Raw genomic sequence first — 20096 nt, forward strand, 5'->3', positions numbered from 1 at the left:
GCTCTAAAGGTAAGGGCGAGGCAAAGCAAACAACCCTGGGCGTAAATGCCCACGCGCCATTGGCCTGCAGCTCCCAAAGTAAACAAACGAGGAGCCCCACCATGGCCCAGTAGTCGATCTGCTCAACTGCTGGAGCCCCACATCAAGTCCCAATACATACATGTGTACGTAGTCTTTTTTGTATTCTGTAAAACGGGCTTGGTTTGGCGATGATGTTATCATCGTTGCGCGACTCTCGGATTACCCACGCACAGCGGAGTCACAATATCGAATTATTGCTCACCCAAATGTCAATGCAGCTGGGAAAGGCTGCGGCGTTTCACTGTTTATATTGTGGCTATATCGGAGGTACGACCGTTCGTCCAAGCCGAATCTGTGCACTGCTCCATGGACAGCTAGAGGTTGTCACAGACGACTGGTGATGGCCTGCCCGAGTCAGCTGGCAAGGCCAAGGTCCTTGTAGAAGGCATCGTTCTCAGGCTTTCGGCCAAGGAACTGTTCCAAAGTGACCATCTCTTCCTGACTTCCGCCCCTCTCGAGAACAGTGTGCCTGTATCTTCGGCCCTCCTTTCCATTCAAGGGCTCTGCCTTGAATGCGGTGTAGAACATGTCGGTAGAGTAGACCTGAGAGGACAAGTAACCGTAGTAGCCAGCATCGTAGCCGCCAATAAGATGACCGAAAGTCGCTGGTCCGTTGCCCCAGTTGCTATGTAAAAAGTCAGCATCTCCATATCAAGAATATCTTCTCGCGCTGGAAACAACTCACCTTCCCTGGCCTAGAGACTCCGGGCCTTGCAGGCCAGCAATCTCAGCCCGAAGATCATTGTAGACCGCACTAGCATCCAGCTTCTCTACCTCCTCATGACTCTTGGGCGTGTGGACAGTCATATCAAAGATGCCAAAATGCAACTGGCGCAAGTTGAAGAGCGCACCGTTCACGTGCTTCGTCGAAACAAGCTTTTCGACGAGTTCATCTGGGATCTGGTCTCCCGTCTCATAGTGGCTCGACAGCCCCTTTATCTGGCTAGGGGTCCAGCACCAGTTCTCAAGCATTTGCGAAGGAGCCTCGACGAAATCTCGCACTGTCGAGGTTCCGTGGAACCTTGAAGTCTTTGTACGGCCAGCCAAGTCGTGGATGCCATGTCCCAACTCGTGGAAGAGCGTCACCACCTCGTCGTGCTTGAGCAGACTAGGTTTCTTGGGCGTCGGCTTGCTGAAGTTACAAACCAATGCAGTTGCGGGGTAACGCCGTTTACCGTCGGCCTGCAAGAAACCAGGAGACAGGTTAAAGTTGGCCGCATGAGAGTATTTTCCAGTTCGAGGGTGAAGGTCAAGGTACAGGTACCCAACGAATCCGCCGCCTTCACCTTCATCATCCCACACTGAGAACACGATCACATCCTCGTGCCAGGAGATATCCTCTGCCTTCCCGGTCGGGCTGATCGCCGCCTTGTCCTCGGGAGAAAGTTCGACAAAGACAAAACCAAACAGCTTTTCAAATATGTTCAACATGCCAGCCACCGTCTTGGACAAGGGAAAGTACTCGGAGATCTTGTTCTCGTCGATAGAGTACTCCTGTTCGATCATCAGACGATCGTAAAAGCGGTGGTCCCACAAGTAGTAGCTGCCGTCGAACTTTTCTCCGCGGGACTCGACATCAGCCTTCTTGATCGCCTTAAGATGCTCCGTCTCCTTCTTGCCACCAGGTGCAAGCTTGACACGGAGGTCTCCCAGGAAGTCATTGACGGTCTTGGTGGTCTTGGCCATCTTATCCTCGATCCTGAAGGAGGCATGATCTGGGAACCCGAGCATGCGCGCAGCCTCGTCACGAAGAAGGATGGCCTCCTTGAACAGGGGCATGTTCTTGTTGCACTTGTTCTCGTTCGCGATGAAGAGCTTTCGGCGGGTCTCGGAATTCTTGGCAAACTTCAAAGTTGGGAACAGATCGGGGTATTTGAAGGAGACACGGAGCTTGCCCTCGTTCTCTCCCGTTCCCTTCTCCCAGCTCTCGGTGAGGTCAGTCGGAACTCCGTCAAGTTCTTCCGGTGTGAAGTAGATTGCGCCATTCTCCTCGTTCAAAGCTTTCGTGAACTCGATCTGGATCTGGCTGAGCCTCTTCTTGATTTCCTTGAAGCGCTCCCTCTGTGGCCCAGCAGGAAGCCCCAGTCCGTTTGATATGTAGTTCTTCCTCTCCTTCTCTAGAAATTTCTTGTCCTCTGTATCTAGACCAAGACTGTCCCTCTTCTGGTAGACAGCGTCCACAATCTTGAAGACATCCTCCCTGGTGGCCATCTCGATGGCGAACTCGTCCATGATGCTCTCAGCCTCCGTAGAGGCATCACGCAGCTCAGAGTTGCTTGAAACATATTGATAGAACCCTAGGATGCGAGCTGTCAAAGCAGAGTCGTTCTCGTCATAGATCTGGGGCCGCAAGACGTCCTGGAAAGTGGTCTTGGAGGAGTCGTCGGCCGGGATCTTGGCCACGAGGTCGTCCAAGAGGCTGCGCGTCTTGTCGCACAACGCCTTGGTGTCTGAGACGATATTCTCCTTGGTGCCGATGAAGGTGGGCGGGGCCTGCGGGGGCTTCTTGTACTTGTCCATAGCGTAGGGAGGGTGAGCAACCAAGGGCCTATATGTCGAAAACGAAGAGGTCGTAATGAAGGGAATCTGGGCTAGACGGCTAGCTTTCAAGTGGGAAAAGGTTCCGAGCAGCGAGATGCGCGGAACAGCTCGTGAGACAGCCAGAGTGATGGAGACAGCGAGGACGAGGAGGGAGAAGGCAAAGAGGACTGCAGGCTTCTGCGGCTTACCCCTCGGCTTCAGGGTTCGTTTTGGAAAATGGGACGCCACGTTGGAGGTCGGAGGATGTTCCTGCGCAGGCAAGGGAGAGAGTGGCACGAGGCTTGTGCCGCCGCAGCTCGATGGATGGGGAAGCTGCGACTGCGGGACACTGCGGGGTGCTTATAGCTGATCAGGGGGTCCCTGCAGACTACCTAGGTATGTGCGGGCCTTGCAGGGTGCTTTGTTCCCTCGGAGCCTGAATACGCTCGGTGCGGTGAGGGCGGTGTTGACAGCTGCGATGCAGTCGTGCTTGTTATTATTTTGGTCCTTGGAGCTTCTGAGGTAACAGCTCGTTGCGCAAAAGGGAGACGGCAGCAGGCAGGAACACAGACTGGTAAGCAGACAGGCAACTCTGACCAACTCCCCTAGAGGGAGGGAACGGAGGAACGAACTCGTCTTGAGTAAGCTAAGTGAGGCTGCATAGTCAGTCTACACCCTGCCTTGGCGTCCCCATTCCACTTGTCACTGATGGAATTCAACAACATTTAAACTCCAACTTGCCTGTCCGTGATCTGCAAGAATCTGTACCATCATAGCGGAGATAGTTGGGTGCTACGCCTGAGACCCATTCACTGCGCATAGAATCTAATTCGACAGGAGGTCGAGTCGGGTGTGTTGACGAGCAATACAGGCTCCACATCTTCATGTCTGATTGATTGTACCTATCCTCGTGGCAGTTCTGGCCAACAGCCGATCCAGGACACCCAGCGTTTGATTGTTTTGCTCAAGGCATATCTCGTCACTCGTCAGCAACAAAAGCAGTAAACGCCGGCCAATCCCTGACAAAATCCATGCAATATATCCTCCTATGCCATGTCCTCTTCTTCCACCATACAGCGCAGTCACCTCTGTCGCGCACGTTTCCGCGGCGTCTCGCCTTGGTATCGTTCGTTGTCTCCCGTCTAGTTCGCAAGGATCGTCCGGACGAGATCTGCGCAAATCACGTGTCAGCCATCTTGTCGTGCCTGGTACATATATATGCGGGGGAGGCAGAGTTGAACGTACCTGTGTAGTTGACCTGCCCTGAGCTGGTGTCGACGGCCTTGAGCAGCTCGTCCACCTCCTCGTCCGTCATTTTCTCGCCCAGGTTGGTCAGGATGTACTTGAGCTGACCGACGCCGATAAATCCCGTCATGTCCTTGTCGAACACCTGGAAGCCGCGGCAGTACTCGTCAGGCTCGCCCGGGTCGCGGAACCCGCCGGGGCGGTTCAGCACACGCTGGAAAGTCTCGAAGTCGACTGTGCATCATCAGGCACAAATTAGCCTCATGGTCCCTTCCTCGAATAAACTCATGTGGTGCGTTGTTCAGGCACGCGGGCGGATCGCGTGAAGTCGCATGTTTGCGTTGCGCGCGAAAGCCTCCATGTAAACAAAGGTGGCTGGGGGAGGAGCCAAGACTCACAGTCACCGCCGACGCTCTTCTCCAGGTCCCTGATCTCGGTCATGGTAGGGTTTTGGCCACAGGCGCGCAGGAGATCGCCGAGGTTGTCGAGGGTGACACGGCCGTTGCCGCGCTTGTCGAACAGCGAGAAAGCCTCCTTGTAGTTGGTTGAAGCCTGAGCATCGTACTGATTAGAAGACATGCTTGCGGGGTTTGCGATTCCGATAAAGGGAGGAAACAGCAGCTGGGGATGATAGGAATTGGCGACGGATGCAGACGATCAAGGCAGGTTGTGCAGTGATGCCGTAGTAGCGTGTTGACAAAGAAGGCGGTGCCAAGGGCGATGCAGGTATCTGCGGTGGCTGGACTGGGAAATTTGGAGATGGGATCACCCGCGGCCGGGCTGCGGCTTGGCTTGGCTGGAAGACAAACACAGGCAGCACGGCAACGGGTTGGAGCAAAGCGCCTTCCTCGGGCTGGCCAGGTGCCTGGCTGCCCGCCGTCGCACAGCTCCAACCTTGGTTTGGGCTGGGCGCCGGCAACCAGCAACCAGCAACACGAGCGACTGGCGCTAAACTGGAACCTGCGAGGGCAAAATGCATCCGTGCTGCAGGTCACCCATTTGTTTACCTTCTGCCAGCTTCCAGCCCTCACCATCCAATAGCCGCACTTGCTGCTCGTCCGGGAATGCCATGTCTGTTGACGGTCACGCAACTCACCATTGTGGGTCGTAGGGGTCGGCGAAAATTGCGGAGATGGCGGGAGAGGGACGGTAACGAGGTTGGCGATGGTGCTTTCTGGAGTTGAGGTTTAGGATCCAGCTGTGCTTTATAAATAAAATGGAAGAGCGGTCGCCGTCCTGCGTTGTCTCCCTGGACATGGACCTGTTTATGGGCCCCTTCGTGGTCTGTGCTGTTCATGCGAGCGAGCAGAGCGACGCGAGCCGCCAGAGCCCAGAGCCAGCCCGACTGCAGCCTTCGGAGGAGCCAGCAAGGAGCAAGGAGCAGAGCGAGATGTGTGGGGCTGAAACTGACGGGGCAACGGACGGGGGGTTTGTCAAGGGGCAACGAAACGACACACATCGTCATCGCCCACTGCCGACCTTCTGCCTTGGCACGTCCACAGCCTGTGGAATACTATCTACATAGTCAATGGTGTCGCATCTAGTCCAACAGGCTAATAAGAGTTTGTTTGGTGTTTGTTCCGCCATGTTATGATCCACGGCCGTATAATATTGTTACTACCCATCCATGTAGGAAGATGGGTCAGCATGTTCCTGCGTACATACATTTACCCACAAGGTGGAAAAAGGCGCCATACTAATCCTATCTCCCAAGGAGCATGATGCTCAACATTCGCTATCCCCTCTACAGGCCGTCTAATGTGTCAAAAGGCGTGATGCGACACTCACATGTCTTCAGGTCGTAAAGGGCCAGCGTCCCGGGATGCGCCGTCCCATGCCCAGCTGTCCGTTTACGCACAACTTCTGCGAGTTCGTCTCAATCCGTCCCAACCTCCGGGACTCGACCCATCTGGGCATTTGGACCCACAGATCCAGGTGCAGACTGTAGCTTTCTAAGACACCTACCCAGATAGGCAGCACCCAAGACGGCGGGACGCACAAAGAATCACGCCCATTGAAACGTTGTGACGCGAAGGTGCATTGCTCTGGCGATAGAAGCCGATAACGTGAGAGGGACCCTGGAATACGTTAGCACCCGCCCGGGTCTTGAACGTGGGGAAAGAGAGGCTTTCTTGCCAGCTGCAGAGTCATTATTTGGAATACAACGACGCCTTCACAATTACAAATCAGGGCAATACATGTATTGATGTTTACTTATTTCCCAGGCACTGCCCGCTGCCTTCAGCTGCCTCGCTCTCTAACCTGCACCTGCTTCACGACATCCTCCCCGTCCAAGCTCTCCAAAACCGCTCACTTATTCACATATCCCACATCTCGGGCTTCTCATCTCACTACCACAATGAGCACCGAAGCATCCCTCAAGACGTTCTTCTCATCTAAGAACTTCGCCGTCGTCGGCGCAAGCTCAAATACGGCCAAATTTGGCCACAAGAGTAAGATAGCTGGATGAAGCGAGGCCCCATCTCTGTCAGAGTGCAAGACAAACGCAGGCCGGCTCAAGCTTGTGACCTCAGCCCGCCCGGATGCCTCATAAAATACGTGACCAAGTGACATCAACTAACAACATACTCAAGTCTTCGCCTGGTACCTCCACCACGACATCCAGGCTATCCCAATCAACCCGGCCGCCCCCTCCATCGCCGTGCCGTCCCTCCCGGACGCCGCCGGCAAGCCCGCCGAGGTCCCAACCGTCAAGTCCCTCTCAGAGCTGCCCGACCCTAAGGAGACCTCCGTGTCCATCATCACCCCTCCCCCGGTCACCCTGAAGGTGCTCGAAGAGGCCAAGAAGCTAGGAAGTAAGTCATGCTTCCATTCCATGTTGCGTACCTGCGTTCCCGAGACAACGACTGACACAGACACCGCCATGCTCAGTCCCAGCCGTGTTCCTGCAGCCCGGCACCTTTGACGATGAGGTCATAAAGTTCGCGCGGGACGGCGAGGGCGAGGATGCCGGCTCCGGGGCGTTCAAGGCCGTCGTGGCCGGCTTCGGCGGCGGCACCGTCGGCAGCGAGGGGTGGTGCGTGCTTGTCGACGGCGAGAGGGGCCTGAAGAAGGCAGGAAAGCTGTAGGCCGGAAGACATGTGCGGCATCGGGTTACCACATTGTGTAGTCTTACAGCCAGCTGGAAAAGACCAGGGGCAAAGAATGGATCGCATGGGTTCCAAATATCCCAGTATGTTTTTGGTTCTATGGGATAGACCTTTTCAGACGTCCTCTTACAAGACGGCCTCATTCGGGACAGGATGGCTTCTACAGGATAAACCTGTGTGGGAAAAGATTTTAAGTTCAGAACAACCTCCCTCCTATGGGATAGCCTCCTGTGGGATAGCCTCCTGTGGGACAACCTCCTGTGGGACAACCTCGTATGGGATAGGATAGCCTCATATGGGATAACCTCTTGTGGGAGGAAGGAACTTGTTTAGAGCAGCTGTGTAGTCCCATGGTACTGGGTTAATACGATTGCAACTAGGGTATCAAGTATGTTATAACTACTCCAACAGTCCTGCGGCGAGAGCCTCCAGGTCCTCGAGGGTGTCGGGTTCCTCAGCCATCTCGATGACCCTCTTCTTGTCCTTCTTGGCTTTCTTTTCCTTCTTCTTTGAGGTCTTCTCGTCCTCGACGTCCGAGTCGTTCTGGAACCACTTCTTCTGCTTCTTCGCCGGTCTCTGCTCCTCAGCCTCGCTCTCACTGTGACCTGCGTCATCCCCAGTTGGTAACGACCGCAGCAGTGCCAGTGGGTCCTCGCCATCCTCAAAGCCCTCGAGCTGAGCAACAGGCGCAGCTGGCCCGGAACCTTCGCCACGTTCCATCCTCTCGAGCTCCTTCCTCCTTTCCCTCTTCTCCTTTCTCCTCGCCTTGGCCAGCTCCTTATCCTCGACGTCTGCTTCCTGCACCTTCTCCGTCTCCTGGTCGACGAACTGCCGCCTGAGCTCGTCCACGGGACCTTGCTTCTTGAATTCATCCTCGTCGACGAGCTCGTAAATGGGGTGGGCGTTGCCCTCGTCATCGAAGACAAGCTTCTGACCGTGGCCCTTGAACTTGAGAAGCTTCTTCTTGGACTTGAGCAGCTTCTCGCGCCGTTTCGAATCGATGACAAGCTGCTGGTCTCCTCCAAAGTCAATGACCTTGACCTGGCTCTTGTCGCCATTTTGCGCTGCTTTGTCGAGATCGTCGTCGTTCAGGACTCGCTTAGCAACCATGAAGTTGTCTTCATCTTCATCATCCTCGCCTTCCTCGCCTACCATCTTGCGGTAATGGCTAGACAGAACGTCCTGGTTTGTTCGTTCAAACATCTTCTGCACCTTGGTCTTCACTTCGTCCTTGTTCTTGCGCTTTCCACCTTCGGCCTCCGAAGAATCCTCTGAGTCGCTCATAATCATCCTCGGCGCATTCTTCAGCTTCTTCATGTCCTCTCCCGGTCGGAATCTGATATTTGGCGTTCCCGGCAGTCCTAGACTCGCAGCATACGCGTCCAAATCCAGCTTTTCCAAGTCAAAAACCTCCTTATCCTTCTGTACGTGGACAGACCGCACATAAGTAACGAAGGCCTTCTGCGCCAGATACTTGATATTGGGCTGCTTGAAGCACATGCTTTGCACCTGGTTCCTGATGCTCTTCTTCATGCTTTCCTTGATGTTGATCTTCTCTATCGGGATCTTCTTCTGTTTGAGTCTCTTCAACATGCCCTCCTCTTCGCTGGGGTCTAGGAATAGAACGGCACGACCCTTGCTTTGGTATCTTGCTGTCCGGCCGACTCGGTGGATGTAAGTGTCCGCATCTTCGGGACAGTCAACTTGGATGACCCAGTCGACCGCAGGAAAGTCAACACCTCGTGCCACGACGTCCGTCGCAAACAAGCAAGAATGCCTCGCCGATGTGAACTGCTTTGTGATCCGTAATCTTGCTTCCTGCTTCTGTCGACCGTGCAGGTGAAGCAAAGGTATACCCGGTTGCAGCTGTCGAAGCGTCTCGTATACGTATCGGACCTGCTTTCCGGACGACAAGAAGACCACGATCTTGGTCTTCAAGCTTGCCTTTATGAATCCGTATAGCGTGTCCAGCTTCTCCGAGAGCGGGGTCACGATGTAGTGCTGCTGGAGGGCACTCGGTGTTGCTGTATCGGCGGCCTCGTGAACTGATACATATTCCGGTTCCTTCAGACTGAGTCGGGCGAGATCCGATATTTTCTTGCTCTGGGTGGCACTGAACAGCAGTGTCTGCCTCTCCTTGGGCAGGTGCTCGATCAGCGCATCGACGGCGTGCTGGAAACCCATGTCCATGATGCGGTCGGCCTCGTCCAGAACCAGGATTTGCAAGTCGTCGACGTTGAACCCAAACCTCTGGTCCAGGTGTTGGAGCATGCGACCGGGCGTACAGACGAGGATGTTCATACGATCTATGCGGTCGGCCTCCTCCTTAAGGTTGTTGCCGCCAATGACCAGGCCGGCAGAGAAGTCATGGTAGCGGCCAATCTTGCGCAGCACATCGAAGATTTGCACAGCCAGCTCTCGCGTCGGCGACATGATCAGGGCGCCGAGGCCATCGCGGGGGGTCCAGCGGGCGTGGTAGAGCTTTTCGAGGACAGGTATGAGGAAGGCGAGCGTCTTGCCGCTTCCGGTCTTGGCGGCTGCGAGAAGATCGTGGCCTTTCAAGGCCAGAGGCACGGCTCGGGCCTGGACATCGGTGAGGATTTCGAAGTGCGAGGCTTTGATGCCAGAGGCTGTGGCTTCACAGAGGGGTAGGTCGGCGAAATTTGCGACGGGTGACTTGGGGTCCAGTTCGTCGATGGCCTTCTTCAATCGTTCGTGGTCCTCTGCCTCTCGTTTCCTCTTCAGAGTCTTGTCCTCCGAGCGTTTTGAGTGCCCCTTAGACCCAGACTTCCCAGACTTCGGTGCCATCTTTGTCGTGGCCTGTAGGAAAGGAAAGTCTCGTTCGTTGCAGTTATCGCATTCCAGAAAATTTCCAGGTCGGCAAAGTGTTTGGACAGGGATGTGACGGCATGTGGGGCAACCTAGTGGGAAGGCAGGTACTAGTTCGGAAACTGCCTGCCGCTAGCGATAGGTCGCCTCTACCGTAGTAGGACAGTCCTTTGGAGCAGCCTACAGTAGGTGTGGGATAATCTGCCATGGGATACCCTACCTGGGTACCATTGGGGGGACTTCCAGTGGGTTAACTTCCAGTGGTTTGCCTTCCAGCGGGATAATTACCTGTGGCATAAATTACCATGGGATAACCTGCTATGGGATAACCTACCATGGGATAATTTACCATGGGATAACCTGCTATGGGATGACCTACCATAGGACAACCTGCCATAAGCTAACCTGGTGTAGGATAACCCGCTATAGGATATATTTAGTGAGAAACAAGTGTATATCTTTGCGATAACCTGCCCTCCTGAACCTCTTGTGCAGGTGCACATAAGAGCTTATAAGATACAATTCCTTGTGCTGATGCGGTTGGCTGAGTAGAACAACTCCAAGCTACCTAGGCATGGAATTGAGATCTGAGGCGGCTGTGATTGCTGTGCCTACGCAGGAGGTAGGTAGTACAGATGAGACCGTCACATGAAAAATTCATGGTGGGCGGACTTTCATTTACCGCGCACCAGTCAGCTGACCAGGGTGAGCTGTGTCGGCAAGGCTCAATATGACCGTTCCAAATTCTGGTATTCTTGTACTTGCCGATGCCAATAAAAGGATATAGGATTAAACCTGCTCAAGAAGTAGGAACGTCTCCCCGTCTTGAGATAAAAGCTTGGAGCTAGAGAATAAAATCCGATGTAAAACAGCCCATGTCTTAGTCCGCGGCCGCAATGACCTCCCAACACGCAGTGGACACTGCAGCCGAACCGAAGGTCATGGAAGGATAGAAGATGGAAATATGGACCCCTGATCCTGACATCTCTTGTCCCTATCAACGCCGATCTCCCCGCCGTGGCCGAGGCCGCAGCGGTGGAGAAGGTCCCCAGCTTACACTGCTCGGGCTGCACAACGGGCCAGACAGACAACTTTCTGACCGTCACTCTCCTGCGTGGTCATGCACTCCTTGCCGTGCGCATTCCCGACACCGATCTTGCCACTCCAGCGACTTCTACACGGTGTCCATGGCTGCACATTTCCGGTCATAGCACGATATAATCCTCACTCACACACCCAGCTGCTGTGATGCCACACCACCATCTCGTCAATGGCGTCTCGCCCGCTGCGAATGGCGGGGTCAAAGAGCCGCCAGCCGCAGCCGCGTCCCTCTCGTTGCGCCAGGTCTGCCTCGAGCTGCAGGCCAAGGTCGACGCCTTCCTGGCCCAGGAGGTTGAGAGCGGCCTGCTCAAGGGCGTGCAGTCCCATGCCCGCGAGGCGATATCCGTCATCGACGAGGCCCTCGAGAGATATAGGTGAGTGAGCCCACGCGCACCCGTCCTGCCCACCCACGACCGTGGACCGGCCAGCTCACCACTCCCACCACAACAGCATCGAGGAGCTCTCCCTCTCCTACAACGGCGGCAAGGACTGCCTCGTGCTCCTCGTCCTGATCCTCGCCTGCCTCCCGCGGCACTTCGAGCCGCCAGACTTCGAGCCCTTCGCACCACACCCCCTACCCAACGCCACCACCAACGGCCTGACCTCCCAGATCCCGACCAACACCCCGGCGGCGCCGACCCCCGTGCGCAGCCCCTCGCCGCGGCCCTTCCCCTCCTCCCTGCAGTCCGTCTACATCGTGGCGCCCGACCCGTTCGCCGAGGTCGACGCCTTCGTCGAGCGCTCCGCCGCGGCCTACCACCTCGACCTGTGCCGCTACGCCCTGCCCATGCGCGCCGCCCTCGACGCCTACCTGCGCGACCGCCCCCGCCTCAGGGCCGTCTTCGTCGGCACCCGCAGGACGGACCCCCACGGCGCCTCCCTGACGCACTTCGACCCCACCGACGGCGACTGGCCCGCCTTTGTGCGTGTGCACCCGGTCATCGACTGGCACTACGCCGAGATCTGGGCGGTGAGTAATTGGCGTGCACAGGGAGAGACGAGTGGGTTTATACTGTTCCTGAGCTCTTGGCTGACATGAATACAGTTCCTCCGCCACCTGGACATCCCCTACATATCTCTCTACGACCAAGGATACACATCGCTAGGCGGCACAAAAGACACACATCCCAACCCCCTCCTCAAGAAACAGTCCGAAGGCGAGGGAGAGAGCGAAGGATTCAGACCAGCTTACGAGCTTGTGGACGACGACGAGGAGAGATTGGGCCGCGACCGGTAGCAGCGGCCGTGTTGTTGGCGCAAGTAGGGCCGGGGTTGGGGAGGGGGAAAGGGGGAGCAAGGACGTTGGTTTTGGATGTCATAACTTCACTCAGCGGGTTTTCCTTATGTGCATAGAGGCCATACACTATTCTTCGCCATATCAGCGGGGCGCCTCCCCGCGCTCCCCAATATGAGATGTATACCTGGGGGCAAGAGCTCTGACAGGACTGAGCCGCGTCCCACTACTACTCTCCTTCGTGAATAACGACATGCCAGTATCTGTCATCGCTTTGGGAGTCACTTCATGTTTGTTTTTGTGTGTACGTTCTCTGGCCAGAGACCGTGACGAGCCTGGCCAGACACTCCCGCTTACACTGCAAAGAGAAGCAGTCCTGCTCATCAAATGCCAATCGTGTGATTATTCTGTCTACTGGGTCGAGGGGATAGATAGCCTTCGTAATCGTTGTCGTCGTCTTCCGCGTCTAGTTGTCAAACTGCCATTCACCAGGGTTGCAAAGGATGAACTTCTTCAAGGTAGATCAGTGTACAGTAACCCAATATACAACAAGAAGGGTATCTCCGATAAACGCCCTGGTCAATCACCATGTTCCCGAGAGGCACACGACCAACGCCCTTCCCTTTCCTTCCCCAGCCGGCCGCGCTGGGGTTCTGCCTGTGTTCATGAAAGGACCATTTGTCCATTATTTAGAGTTCCTGAGATATTTCACCTCCTCCGCTGCGGTACACCCCCTTGTCACAAAAGAAATGCCTGTTACAGGTCTTCATGCTCTGGGTCACCCGCCTCTGGCTTGCTTTCACCCCCGGCTGGCTTGCTGCCAAAAAGCCGCAGCCGGTAGAAGCAAGTGTGATCGCTTGCTCCGTAATTGCTGCTCGCGCGTACCAGCACCTGTTGTGTCTGTACTCCAAAGTCCATCAGTTCATTGGGTAGTTTGAAGACCTGCGTGCCGCCCTTTCCTGTCTCCGAGTCGAACTCAAATTGTCCAACCTTGACGAAACCCTTCTCCATGAGTCTCACTCCTGGAACCGTCGGGGGCTCGGTCCATCTCTTCTTGCTCCACTCGATCAGGGAGCGCTGCGTACTGTCGCCTGGGCCCTTGATCCAGAACTCGAGGTCCTTGGGCATGGAGTCCGGATCGAATGTGGAATCGCGGTCGATATGTTCGACAACAAGGTATTGCGGAATGACGACCTCGGCAGTGAAGATGGACAGGTCCACGGTGTGCGTGTCCTCCTTATGTCCACCGCACCAGCACTCTCCGTCCTCTTCCCACTTTTCCAACGCGATGGATGGAGCAAAAGGAATGCCGGTGTACTTCCCACCCCGACGGAACACCGGGTGTTCCTTTTCGTTCTTCGTAGAAAGCAGGCTGAAGAGACTGGTCGTTGAAGCGTCTCGTTTCTTGGCATCCGTCTCGATTCTCCAGTCGTATGAAGCCGAAGTCAATTTCGGATCGATAAGGGCTCCTCGAATGGTGCTGAAGTAATTCTTCTGCGCGAGGAGCTCAGTACTAAGGTGGGACTTGATAGAGCCCTTGGCCAAGGCCTCCAGCTGGGCTTCTGCAACAGCTCGGCGGACCATCTCAGCCACAAGGCTCTCGACTTCGGTGCGACTCAGCCCTGGGGGAAGGTGGGCAGAATTCTTGGCTTCCATGGCAATGCCCAAAGCCTGTCCGAGCTTTTCATTCAGAACCGTCAGCTCGCCCTTGACGTTAGCACTATGATCGCGGAAATACTCTTCGATCTTGGATATGAACTCTTCCTTGGTGACGACCCGTGCCTCAAGATCCAAATGTTCGAGTCGCGCAGCGACTGCCTTGTCGACCTGGCCATAGAGATCTGTGTAAGAGGCACTCGGCTCACCATTCTCTTCTCCTTGTGCCTTCCGCACCGCATCCGCGTTCTTGACAAGCCAATCCTGGAACGATTTGGAAACGGAGACGTCCACGTAGCTCATGACTTCATTGCTCAGTGCCAGTGGGTCATTTTCAGAGCGGCCAGGAACCAATAGGTCTTCGGCATGTAATCGGTGCTTGATGGCATCCCAGTGCGTGTCTGAGATGGTATAAGAGCCGTCTTCCTGTTTGTGTATGCTCAGAAGATACCACATCAAGCCCCCTTTCTTCATCTCATCATTCAGGGCGTGCCAGAAATCATCCTGAACCTTCCACTCAGAGGTGGCGATGCCTGCGTCCACTTTGATGAGCTCTGGAAGAATCTTGCGCAGCTGTCCAACGGCTTCTGTGACATTGTCCACCTGGGTCTCAGCGCGGTGTTGATTCAAGGTCAGCCAGTGTAAGGTGTTGCGGTAGTCTGCGTAATCGAGGTTGCCGGTCAAAACAGCGAAGGGGTGCAGTACAATCCATGGCACAAACTGCAGGATGTTCTGTCTCCAGCCTACTAGAGAATTTCCATGGTACTGGTAGTTTTTGCCAACTTTGATGCCCTCCCATCCAGTCGCAGGAATGTAAAGCTCGAGGAGGATCAAGAGAAGCCAGCTGATGATGACCAACAGCCCCCACATTTGTAGTGCTTTGCGAAGCCAACGTGGCCATCGACCAATGCGAGAGCGCGAGTACAGCCAATTCAAGCTTTGAGAGAAGAGATCGTCGCCCTCAACCAGAACGTCTGGTGGACCATCGGCGTCGTTGTCCACTGGCCCTCGCGTCCCTCGTGGTCCCCGCGGCCCTTGCGGCCCCTGTAGTCCTTGTGGTCCCTGAGGTCCCTGTGGTCCTTGTGGCCCAGGCTGCCCGGGTTGTCCTTGTGGTCCCGGCTGTCCCGGCTGTCCTTGCAGTCCGGGTAGTCCGGGCTGACCTGGTTGACCTTGTGGTCCGGGCTGTCCGGGCTGCCCTTGTGTCCCCGACGGTCCCTGGGGCCCTCGAGGTCCCTGAGGTCCTTGTGGTCCTCGCTTACTCCCTTCCTGAATGCCTTCGTTAGAGCCTTGCTGGCTATCATTAATAGGAGGGCCTGGCACTGTACCCTGGTGCTCTCCATTGCCTGGCCCTCCAGTTGAAGAGACCCCAGTTGAGGACCGTCCAGTTGATGGCCCTTCACTACCGGGCGCTCCAGTCGAATAGCCTCCAGTGCCTGGCCCAGTTGAAGGCCCCACAGTTGAAGGCCCACCAGTTGAAGGCCCTCCATTCGATGGCTTTCCAGTATCGGCCCCTGGGGTACTGGGCCCTTCTGTGCCTGTTATTCCAGCATCGTGTCGTGTAGGAGTGCCGGTATTGTCAGGAGGCCGGTTGCCTGCATTTCCCCTGAATCCTCCATCCCGAGTGAAGCGATCTGCCCAGCTGATGGGCCGATAGCTCGGTGGAGGCCGTGGTGTCGAATACGGATCCTCGCGGCTTCTCGAGCCGCCGGGCGTACCATGCTGCAAAGGATCCTCATCATCATCATCATCGATGGATCCAATGGATTCAATGGAATCAGACCCAGAATGCGATGCCTCGGTACCCCGTCGGCGTGAGCCTCTTGGTGGTCTCGGCGGTCTCGGTGTCCCAACGTTTGCAGTATGGTAGAGCTCGCTCTCCTCGATAAAGCTCCTGTGAGACGGGGTATCAGAGTACAGCGGCACTGACATGAATCGAGCCGATCTCGGATTGTTACCGCCAGATTGGCGTGGTGGTTGAACGGTGGAGGCCCGTCCACCAGGTGGGGTTCCTGTGCAACTAGGTTAGAAAAAAAGATATGCAGATCGTAGACAAAGCACGTCTTATGGGTGATGGTTGTGAGAGGGGAGTAGATATCAAGAAACCTACGCTGGTTGTTGTTCGCAGGCCCCAACGGTTGCTGGTCGGGGGGAGGAGGCACCACAGGAGGGGCCGGAGGGGGAGCCGCTGGGCCTCCGTTGTTAGAGGGTCGCGCACCCTGGTCGTCGGCCCTAGAAGCCCGTTGGTTTGCTCTGTTCTGTCCGTCTGCTGCGTTGGAGTCTCGCACGGATCTGACCGCACTGCCGATGCCGTCAAGCGAGGATGACGTGGAGCTGCGAGCAGCGGCGTACATCGATGGAGACCCATAGGATGTACTGAACCTGGAGGGCCCTCCAGTCCTCTGGGCTCTCGGCGACGGGTCAGGCGCTGGGGACGGAGCACCTCCCGCGTGGCCGCCACGACCTCGCCTGGGCGGCATGGTGGCTGTTGAGTGGACCGACACGTGAGGGTAGTTGTTGCTGACCAAGAATGAGTTTACCCTGTCTCTAGTCAGACTTCGCGTTTGCAAAAGTGAGATGAAATGAGAAGCGGTGGCAGTAACGATGAGAGGTTGAGCACAATCCAATTGTTGCCTTGGGGCAATGCTGGCTCCAGGCTGCCCAGGAAAAGGAAATAGAAAGAGGGCCCTCAGGTTGGATCGCACGAGTTTGCTCACCTCCAAAAGTTGAGACCAAGCGACGAGTAGGTTCGCTGTCGAGGCTAATCGGCAGTCTAAGTCGAAGAAGTAGGTCACCGACGGGAGGAACTATGCGCGACAGAGGCTGGACCTGCAATAAGAAGATGCAGAAGTGGTGAGATCAGATTCGGGCACACACGGCGATGACGGTCGAGTGCGAAGACATCGAGCAGCAGGGCGTGCGTTGTTGCGTTGTCAAGGCTGTGGGTGCTGGCGGTCGAAGCTGAAATCAAGGTCGAGGTCAGGGGTCGGGGGCATTAGTGGTGATGATGACCTCGAGAGAAGCGGGCGATATGGACGAGAAAAGCAGCTGTCGCGCGCGGTCGGAATGTAGCATGGCGCAAAGGGGCCTTTGTTGCGGGCTGAAAACGGGAGGTAGGTGCAGGCTTGCGACTGGCAGAGCTGGCTTTGTGCTGAAGAATCTGGTTGTCCTTTTCATTAAATCCCGGACGGAACCGGCGATGCAGAAGCACATGAGTGAAGTATGTACGCAGTCACCTTTCACTGTACGGCGCCTCGGGAGACGCGTCTGGCCTAGGACATGTCGTCGCCCGAGTAGACTAATCTGTAAAGAGAGCGCGATCAGGTCGGCGCCGTGGTTAGTCAGCAGCATCGTGGGGCAGCTCTTCTCGCTTGGGAAGCTCAGGTACAGGTGCTGCGCAGCCCAATTAACTCGCAGTAATTGGTCGGTTAAGCCGTTTACTACCTTATTATGCAGCTTACTCCATGTCACTTGCTAAGCGCCTGCGGTGCATCTCAATACTGTGTGCTAGATTGGAGAGAGCAAAGACTCTTCCTCACAACCTCCCGTGTCTGGATGGGAAGCTCTCACTGGTCCGGACGATGCTAGATGCAAAGCCTCCTTTGAGACTCGAGACAAATCTGCCAGTATGAGTCGAAATGTTCCATTATTCGTCTAAGTCGTTGAAGTAAAGTCTATGGGATGCTCCAGCCTTGATTTGCGGCATTGTATCCACGTACAAGGTCACCCCCACTTCCCCGGCCGACATGACCGCCGCATCCCCAAAACGGCTCTCATTATTCTTTTGCACGTCCTGTCCCTTTGAACGCAAACGGCTCCCTCCCAGGGTTCTTGCTGGCTTCATTTCTTCAGCGCCTCAAGCAGCTCCGCCGGGGGGCTCTGGCGGTAACCCTGGGGGTTGTTGCTGACCCAACGCCACAGATCCGAGCATGCGTCCTCCATCCTCAGCTCCGTCTTCCAGTTCAGCTCCTTGTTGGCCAGGCTGGGGTTCGCTGTCAGGTCCAACACGTCGCCTTGTCTCCTCTCCACGACCTCGTACTTGAGGTCCTTCCCCACAACTTCGCGGAACGCGTTGATTATCTCAAACACGGTGCTGCCACGTCCTGAGCCGAGGTTCCATGCCTTCACACCCGGGTGGTGCTCCCGTAGGTAGTTCAGCGCCACCAGGTGGCCCTTGGCCAGGTCGCACACGTGGATGTAGTCGCGGATGGCCGTGCCGTCACGCGAGGAGTAGTCGTCGCCAAACACCAGCAGCTTCTCGCGCTGGCCGGTAGCAACCTGGCCAAGCAGAGGGAGCAGGTTGTACGGCACACCCTGAGGGTCCTCGCCCATAATGCCCGAGGGGTGGGCGCCACATGGGTTGAAGTAGCGCAGGTTGGCGCCGTTCCACTGCTCGTAGGGCTTGCCCGCCTTCTTGAGGTTGTTGCGCTGGGCGTTGACGTGGTCCTCGATGACGGTCTCAATCATAGACTTGGTGCGGCCGTAAGAGTTGGTGGGGCCGGTAGGACAGTTCTCTGGGATTGGGATCATGTTGGGGAAGCGAGTGGCGTCGCCGTAGACGGTAGCGGAGGAGGAGAAGACGATGTTGGTGACATTGTGGTCGGTCATGGAGCGCAGCAGGGAGATGCTGCCGCCGACATTGACGCGGTAGTACTCGAGAGGGATCTCGGCAGACTCGCCAACGGCCTGCACTCATATGTTAGCCCTCTCTTGGCCCATCCCATTCGTAGCAGCTGCGCGACCATGCGCGACCGGGTTAGACTTGCCTTGAGGGCCGCGAAGTGGATAACACTATCGATCTCGGGGTTCTCTTCGAAGACCTTGTCGAGGGCGGGCTTGTCCGTGATGTCTACCTTGTAGAACTTTGGTCGCTTGCCGCTGATGAGCTCAATGCGGTCGAGGGCCACCTCGGACGAGTTGTAGAGGTTATCGACAATCACCACCTCGTAGCCATTCTCAAGAAGGGCAAGAGAGGTGAATGAGCCGATGTAGCCAGTGCCACTGCAATCCACAGTCAATAATTGAGTTCCATCTACTGTCTGGCATGTCTCACAGTGGAGGCTGGCTGGCGACAGCCCAGAGCACGGGAGGAAGAAGGTGGCTCACCCGGTAATGAGAACAGTTCCTACAGGCGCCATGATGAATAGAGGCTTGGTGTGGCGTGGTTCCCAACGAGCTTGGAGAGACGGGACGGGACGAGAAGTGGTGGGATAGGGCAAGGACAAGCTGTGGTGAGAAGATATCGCGAAGGAAGGTGCAGCGGAAAGCAGAGAGTGTGCGAGAGGGAAAGAGAGAGTCAACAATTGACGTCCTCGGCAGTAGGTAGGTAATAAGGAACGGTGAAGGATTACAATGCGACGTCGAGGCAGTCAGTCAGTCAGTCAATCAATCAATCAGTCCGATGCAAGGCGGCGCATGGGTAGGTAACCCGAGGGACGGTTAGCTTGTCTAGCTGCGGCGGCGAGGGAGGATTGGCGGGGCTGAAATTGATGGCAATCAAAACACCCCTCGCCCCTCACCCGATTCATTACGAGCAGCACCGCAGGAGACGCCGTTCGTCCCTGGTCCTACCAACCTTCCTGGCCTGCCTGGGCGACACAAAGTTGGCAGCCGTGGCCAGGATTCCCAAGCACGCAGGCACCGCGGACGCGCCCTGCCCCTCCACACCAGGCCCACCGCCCTCCATTTCGTGCCCCAAGCTTCCAGATCTCCCTCCCCACTGACGCAAGCTCCCAGGGCCTCAGGGCGCAGGGGTGGCCGAGCTGCCGAGCAGGCCTGCCCGTTTCACATAGACAGGGCCGTGTCCACAGCTCCCACAGTCCCAGACCTCCAACGGCGGCGATCAGGCAGTTTCACATGCTTCTGTCAGAAATCTGTCCTGTCCTCTGTCGCGCCCTGCACGCCAGGCCTGTCTTCCAACATGTCGATCGCCGCACAAGATTGCGCCCTGAAGATCGTCACTTTGTGTTTTTGTGCAGCAAAAGCTGATCGACGACTGACGGAACAGACGGGTGCAGGACAATGGGCTTGTTGGTCGAGGGATTAATTAGTCCCATGATACAGCGCAATCAGACACATGACCCGGGCTTATCCTGTGCCACGAGACAGCTTTGCCAGATACATCGACTCTTCGAGAGTACATAAGAAGGGGCAGTCGCAGACTAGTCTTCGAAAGGCATCTTACAATTCCACTACAAGATATAAAAGCCGCAGCAGGAGATCATCCTGCGGGAGGCGATCTACACAGGGTCGTGAAGTGGAAGCCATGCCACAGAACTTACTCTCGCAAGAAAGAGCCCTGGAGTGTAATATTGTATCTATTG

The 20096-nt window shown here is 56.0% G+C and overlaps 8 protein-coding genes across 8 annotated transcripts; 2 read left to right on the plus strand and 6 right to left on the minus strand.

The window, feature by feature from the left end:
- Positions 1 to 435: 435 nt before the first annotated feature.
- Positions 436 to 2601, minus strand: INS49_000786 (uncharacterized protein; the record flags this gene model as incomplete). The annotated part of the gene is made up of 2 exons (XM_043161622.1): positions 436 to 706; positions 767 to 2601. 2 exons carry the CDS (start codon positions 2599 to 2601, stop codon positions 436 to 438), a joined length of 2106 nt encoding a protein of 701 aa, XP_043030128.1.
- Positions 2602 to 3743: 1142 nt separating this feature from the next.
- Positions 3744 to 4425, minus strand: INS49_000787 (uncharacterized protein; the record flags this gene model as incomplete). Its single annotated transcript, XM_043161623.1, has 3 exons — positions 3744 to 3772; positions 3847 to 4080; positions 4245 to 4425. The coding sequence occupies 3 exons, from the start codon at positions 4423 to 4425 to the stop codon at positions 3744 to 3746; spliced, it is 444 nt and encodes a 147-aa protein (XP_043030129.1).
- A 1780-nt stretch (positions 4426 to 6205) lies between these two features.
- On the plus strand, positions 6206 to 6935 carry INS49_000788 (uncharacterized protein; the record flags this gene model as incomplete). Its single annotated transcript, XM_043161624.1, has 3 exons — positions 6206 to 6299; positions 6441 to 6662; positions 6739 to 6935. 3 exons carry the CDS (start codon positions 6206 to 6208, stop codon positions 6933 to 6935), a joined length of 513 nt encoding a protein of 170 aa, XP_043030130.1.
- A 420-nt stretch (positions 6936 to 7355) lies between these two features.
- INS49_000789 (uncharacterized protein) lies at positions 7356 to 9764 on the minus strand (the record flags this gene model as incomplete). The annotated part of the gene is made up of 1 exon (XM_043161625.1): positions 7356 to 9764. One exon carries the CDS (start codon positions 9762 to 9764, stop codon positions 7356 to 7358), a length of 2409 nt encoding a protein of 802 aa, XP_043030131.1.
- A 1269-nt stretch (positions 9765 to 11033) lies between these two features.
- INS49_000790 (uncharacterized protein) lies at positions 11034 to 12123 on the plus strand (the record flags this gene model as incomplete). The annotated part of the gene is made up of 3 exons (XM_043161626.1): positions 11034 to 11260; positions 11337 to 11856; positions 11932 to 12123. The coding sequence occupies 3 exons, from the start codon at positions 11034 to 11036 to the stop codon at positions 12121 to 12123; spliced, it is 939 nt and encodes a 312-aa protein (XP_043030132.1).
- A 753-nt stretch (positions 12124 to 12876) lies between these two features.
- Positions 12877 to 14646, minus strand: INS49_000791 (uncharacterized protein; the record flags this gene model as incomplete). The annotated part of the gene is made up of 1 exon (XM_043161627.1): positions 12877 to 14646. One exon carries the CDS (start codon positions 14644 to 14646, stop codon positions 12877 to 12879), a length of 1770 nt encoding a protein of 589 aa, XP_043030133.1.
- A 62-nt stretch (positions 14647 to 14708) lies between these two features.
- INS49_000792 (uncharacterized protein) lies at positions 14709 to 16253 on the minus strand (the record flags this gene model as incomplete). Its single annotated transcript, XM_043161628.1, has 4 exons — positions 14709 to 15311; positions 15557 to 15667; positions 15732 to 15793; positions 15884 to 16253. 4 exons carry the CDS (start codon positions 16251 to 16253, stop codon positions 14709 to 14711), a joined length of 1146 nt encoding a protein of 381 aa, XP_043030134.1.
- Positions 16254 to 17613: 1360 nt separating this feature from the next.
- On the minus strand, positions 17614 to 18911 carry INS49_000793 (uncharacterized protein; the record flags this gene model as incomplete). Its single annotated transcript, XM_043161629.1, has 3 exons — positions 17614 to 18459; positions 18516 to 18774; positions 18880 to 18911. 3 exons carry the CDS (start codon positions 18909 to 18911, stop codon positions 17614 to 17616), a joined length of 1137 nt encoding a protein of 378 aa, XP_043030135.1.
- Positions 18912 to 20096: the final 1185 nt, after the last annotated feature.

Source organism: Diaporthe citri (assembly GCF_014595645.1).
Source record: "Diaporthe citri strain NFHF-8-4 chromosome Unknown scaffold_1, whole genome shotgun sequence".
NCBI lineage: Eukaryota > Fungi > Ascomycota > Sordariomycetes > Diaporthales > Diaporthaceae > Diaporthe > Diaporthe citri.